This window comes from Gekko japonicus, unplaced genomic scaffold (genome assembly GCF_001447785.1).
Source record: "Gekko japonicus isolate JY-2015 unplaced genomic scaffold, Gekko_japonicus_V1.1 scaffold2835, whole genome shotgun sequence".
Lineage (NCBI taxonomy): Eukaryota > Metazoa > Chordata > Lepidosauria > Squamata > Gekkonidae > Gekko > Gekko japonicus.
The window spans coordinates 85,332-90,075 of NW_015173222.1; the positions used below are offsets into that span (position 1 = coordinate 85,332).

Here is a 4,744-nt window from a genome sequence, read left to right on the forward strand (position 1 = left end):
GCTCATGTCTGCAGACCACATAGCCATTAAAGGCGTATAAGTAGGCACTGGTTTAAAAAAAGAAGGCAACAATAGTGCAAGGGAAATACAAATTTCTCTAGCAAGAAGCTAAGGCTAAAACGGTGCTATCCTAGGCACGTTTACTTTGAAGTCCCATTTTATTCAACAGTGCTTAGTCCCAGGTAAACATTCTTAGCGTTTCAGCCTAAGGATCCTCAACACACCTACTAGATTAGGCGTAAATGCCATTAAACAAAGTGGGATTGACTTCTGAGTTAACTTGCTTAGGGTTACATGGTAAGTTTTTGTAATGCGTTATATCTTCCCACCAGCAGCAAAGACGCACCTCCCTTTTCATCCCACTTTCTCCCCAGCTATCCCTGTCTATTGATGTGTAGCATCAATATATTTTAGCAGCATAAATCTTTTCGTGATCTCAAATTAGAGGGCATGAGGGGGGGAAACAACCAATGGAAAAAAATAGTTTTGTTTCCTAGATTACAGACGACAAGCATTGGAGTCGGCAGGAGGTAAACACGACAGGTTTCTTGAGAACACATCTAGCGTGCTGTTGTTTTCACAGGACAGCGATTTAAGACACACACCCCCCAACAAGGCAAAGGGAAATAAAGTACGATGCTAACGATGCCTGACCATTAAAAGTAATGAACTGAAGCGAGCTACACCATCACCACAGCTCCCCCCCCCCAATTCTGCTGCATCAGCTGTCTGTGTTTTTCTCCGTATCTTTGGAATGGATGATATACATGAAAGTTTGTTCGATGGTGAAGTCCGGGGGGAGGCTGCCTTTGTGCACACCTATGTGTTTGCTCATAAGGTTAAGGGTAGAACTGTAGTGGCCACAGACCGTGCACCGGTACATGAGGGCCCCAGAGTGTGTCTTCAGGTGGCACTTGATGGTGGAACGCCCCCGGAAGAACTTGTGGCACACTTTGCACTGATAGGGCTTCTCCCCTGTATGGATCCGACGGTGATAGTTGAATTCACTCGTGTGGGCGAACCTTTTCCCACATACCTTGCAGCTGTATTTACTGTTTCCAGGCTGGCTCTGGAGAGCCACGTCCTCACTTAGGAACTCCTCTGGCAACTTCCTCTTCTGCAGAGCTTGCTGGTGGAGGCGGTCCCCAAAACTGGGCCGAACGAGGTCCAAGCTGTTGCCGCACTTGTGCTGGCTTACATGGTAGCGGTAAGCAGCTTCCAGCTTAAAAGCCTGGCCACAGTAGTGACACCGGAACAGGGCTTCCTCCATGCTTTGGTGTACCGCCATGTGCTTCTCCAGGAGGTGCCTGTCCACAAAACTGTTTGCACAAATAGAGCAAGAAAAAACGGAGATGCCCAGGTGGGAAAGCATGTGCCACATCAGGCTGCAGAGATTTAGATGCCGCTGGTCACACAAGTCACACACTTGGCCTTTCAGGTTCATGTGGTCCAGGATGTGGCCCCGGACCACGTGAAAATCTTTGGCCAACGCCTTGCCACAGGCAGCACAAGCCAAGTCCCCACTAAACAAGTTGACCTTCCCTATCAATGGGTCACTGGGATGGACAATGATGTTGTTCTCAAACACCCCCTCTCGGCGGTGGAGGTTAAGCTGCCACTGAGTGAAAAACTTAGTCTCACACATGTCACAAGAAAAAAGGAAGATCCCGATGTGTGACAGGACGTGAGTGACTCGCGAGTTCCTGTCCTGGAAATGGGTCTCACAGACTTTACAGTTGCCAGTCAGGAGGTCTACGTGGTCCCTAGCATGCTGGCGGATCAGCTGTATGTTCGGCTCTAAAACCTTCTTGCACACCTGGCAGGGCATGGCCTTACTGTCCCGGGTGTCGTTTTCAAAAGAGAGCTCCTCCTCACTGTCATCACTCAGCTCGATAACTTCTTCTGCAGCCCCTAGCTCCTCAGTAGGATCGTCAAAAGGTAGCTCGTCTTCCCCCAGGTCTTCCAGCTGCAGCTCATCCATGTGCCCAAAGCCCTGGTCCTTGGAGTGGTCACTATTGCTAGGGCAGGAGTTACTGCCTGTGGATATATCCAGCGAGGCATCAGAGGCAAAAAAACTGCCTTTGCTGTAATCCCCATTGCTCTGGAACTTATAGGGCTGGCAAGAGCTCACAGTGTTTTGTACCGCCATGCTGACACTGCTGAGACCAGACTGAGTCACCATGCTTATGGCACCAGTGAACTGTGCTGGTGATTCCTGTTCTTCTGTTTTGGGAGTCTGCGGATGCATTAAATTATGACTGGCTCCATTCACAGGATCGTCTTTGTAGCCGCCCGCTGCTTCGCCATGCATGTTAGAATTCCGCTCTGGTCCAAGGTGCTCCCCAGTGTTCCGGTTTTCATGGTTTGGCTCAGCCAAAGCACCACTCGGCCGACTTTCACCTGAGATGGAGGGCTGTTTGGTGACAGCTGAATTTTCCAAGTCTGGGAAGGTAGCATGGCAGGCCTTGAGCAAATCCTCCATGCCCAATTTTTCAGCAACCTCGTAAATGACACCCACATTGATCAGGTCTGTGAACAGCTCTGAGGTATAGACAAAGCTTAGAATCTTTTCAAAGTTGGCTGGAGTGATGAAGTCCACCACATAGGTGCGGGCAGCATCCAGCCCTGAACTGAGGAAGAGGTTCTGGAAATAGCCGGCTGCGCATGCCAGCACCGCTTTGTGAGCAGGAAAGGAACGGCTGCCCACCACAATGGTGACATCACACATCGTTTCTGATAGCCTGCATTTGTTAAGTTCCTTGAGCAGGTTGTTGGGGTGATCAGTGCTGTGCAGTTTAATCCTCATGCCCATCTTGCCAGCTGCTGACAAGCTCCTTCTCGCAGGCACGTCACGTTCACAGGTTGTTCAGTTGCACAAGGTACTGGGGAGTGCAAGGATCTGGGTCACGCTGGCCGAGGGACTCTAGAGAGAAGGATGAAAGTATGAAAAGCCAGGGTGATTTCTTTTATTACTTAGGCAACAAGAATTCAGCGTGAAAGTATGAAAAGCCAGGGTGAGTTCTTTATGTTTTCGTAATGAAAAGGAGAACTTTTATTACTTAGGCAACAAGAATTCAGCAAGATAGATCCAGGTGGTCAACCATGTTGGTCTGAAGCAGCAGAACGAATTTAGAGGCTAGCGGCAACTTTAAGACCAACAAAGGTTTATTCAAGGTATAAGCTTTTGTGTGCAAGGCGCACTTTTTCAAATACTTTTTCCTTCTCCTATTTGAAAAATTGTGCCTTGCACACAAAAGCTCATACCTTGAATAAACCTTTGTTGGTCATAAAGGTGCCACTGGACTCTAAAAATGAACACAGCAACTTTACAATAAATGCTCTTTCTGGGAAAAGGGGACTAGCACACACTATAACCACAAATTAGAAAATCATAACGAAGCACTATCTCATGTGTTAAACCAATGCACTTAGCACAATCTCACACTATTCCTCCCAGACTATTTCTTCCTTCCTCATATGCACTCAGTGGGATCGGCTCTGTATCTCTGATCAAAGATATACAGGCAATTCCCTCAAGTGAGAAAACATGTAAGGGAATAATAGCCGCAAGATCCCTTGCAGCTATTCCTGCCTTACATGTTTAGTTTACCTTTCAGCTTCTTATCACACTATCTGCAAATTTCCTTTTCAAAATCCGTATTTTCATTGAAAGCAATTTTCCAAACTCCACTTAACAATGTGCACTAAGGGCTCAGAAAGTTTAAAAACGAAGGTGCTAGCTTGCCAAGGATACCCAAGTCTCTACCGCTCATTTCCTTCAAACACAACCTGTTGCATTTTTGTTCAGGAGCCTCTGGGAAGCTTTAAACTTTTCACCCAGCTGACCAAGAGTTCTACAAACACGAGAAGCACATTGTTCATTCTAAAACTCCATCGCCTGCTTTCCTAACAGAACAAGACACCAGGAAGGACACTGTTCAAGAACTCTGGCAGTCTTGCGCCCACCCTGAAAAAGAGCATTAAGGAACAACAAACAAATTCAGCCGAGTAGGATGGACAGACAGTGAAAAACTGTATGCTAGCTCCAGTGCTAATTCTTGATACAAGAAAATGAGGTAATGGAGATCTCCATAACCAAAGGAAACAATAAAGCCACCCCCCATCACTACATTGGGGGGGAGGGCAGGAGAAATACAGAAGCATGCACAAATGGTGCGATGGCACAGAATATGGGGTAACCAGACCCTCCATCAAGTGATTTTATTGATAGGACAAACACATGTGGAAAGATTGTTAACAACAAGAGAAGAATGGGAAATATTGCAAAACAGTTTCTCATTCGCCGGGAGGGATGGGACGGGACGGGACGTTATCTAGAACAGTGGCCTTTCAGGGAGAAGGAAAGTGAACAACAAAAAAGTTTTGATTCTGGAGAAAATAAGAGGGAGCAGAGACTAAAGGATGGGGGAAGAGGGGGGGCTCGCGCAGTCTGGCTGGGGAACGGCGCAAGTGCGGCTTCAAGAGATGGGGGACGAGGGAAAGGATGGCGGAGAGGAGCTGAAGGGGCTTCCAGCCTGCAGAAACGGGACACAAAGGAACCCGGGGAAGACGGGAAGCTCCCCAGGAAGTGGTGCGCGGGGAGCTCCTCCTCAACACGAAGGAGGGCCGGCAATAACGAGGGAGCGAGAGGGATTTCATCTGGCTAAGGGAGAAAGGGGGCTGCAAGGGATTAAGAGGTAGGAGGGGGGAGAGAATCCCCCCCCCCGGGCGGCCGTTCTGAGTG

The 4,744-nt window shown here is 48.2% G+C and overlaps 1 protein-coding gene across 1 annotated transcript; it reads right to left on the reverse strand.

Annotated features, from left to right (window-relative positions):
* Positions 1-721: 721 nt before the first annotated feature.
* Positions 722-2,858, reverse strand: ZBTB39 (zinc finger and BTB domain containing 39). The gene has a single exon (XM_015422722.1). It carries the CDS (start codon positions 2,810-2,812, stop codon positions 722-724), a length of 2,091 nt encoding a protein of 696 aa, XP_015278208.1. The 5' UTR covers positions 2,813-2,858.
* Positions 2,859-4,744: the final 1,886 nt, after the last annotated feature.

Bases quoted from the DNA above. Each gene is read 5' to 3' on its own strand.
- ZBTB39 (XM_015422722.1), bottom strand. From the start codon at position 2,812: ATGGGCATGAGGATTAAACTGCACAGCACTGATCACCCCAACAACCTG.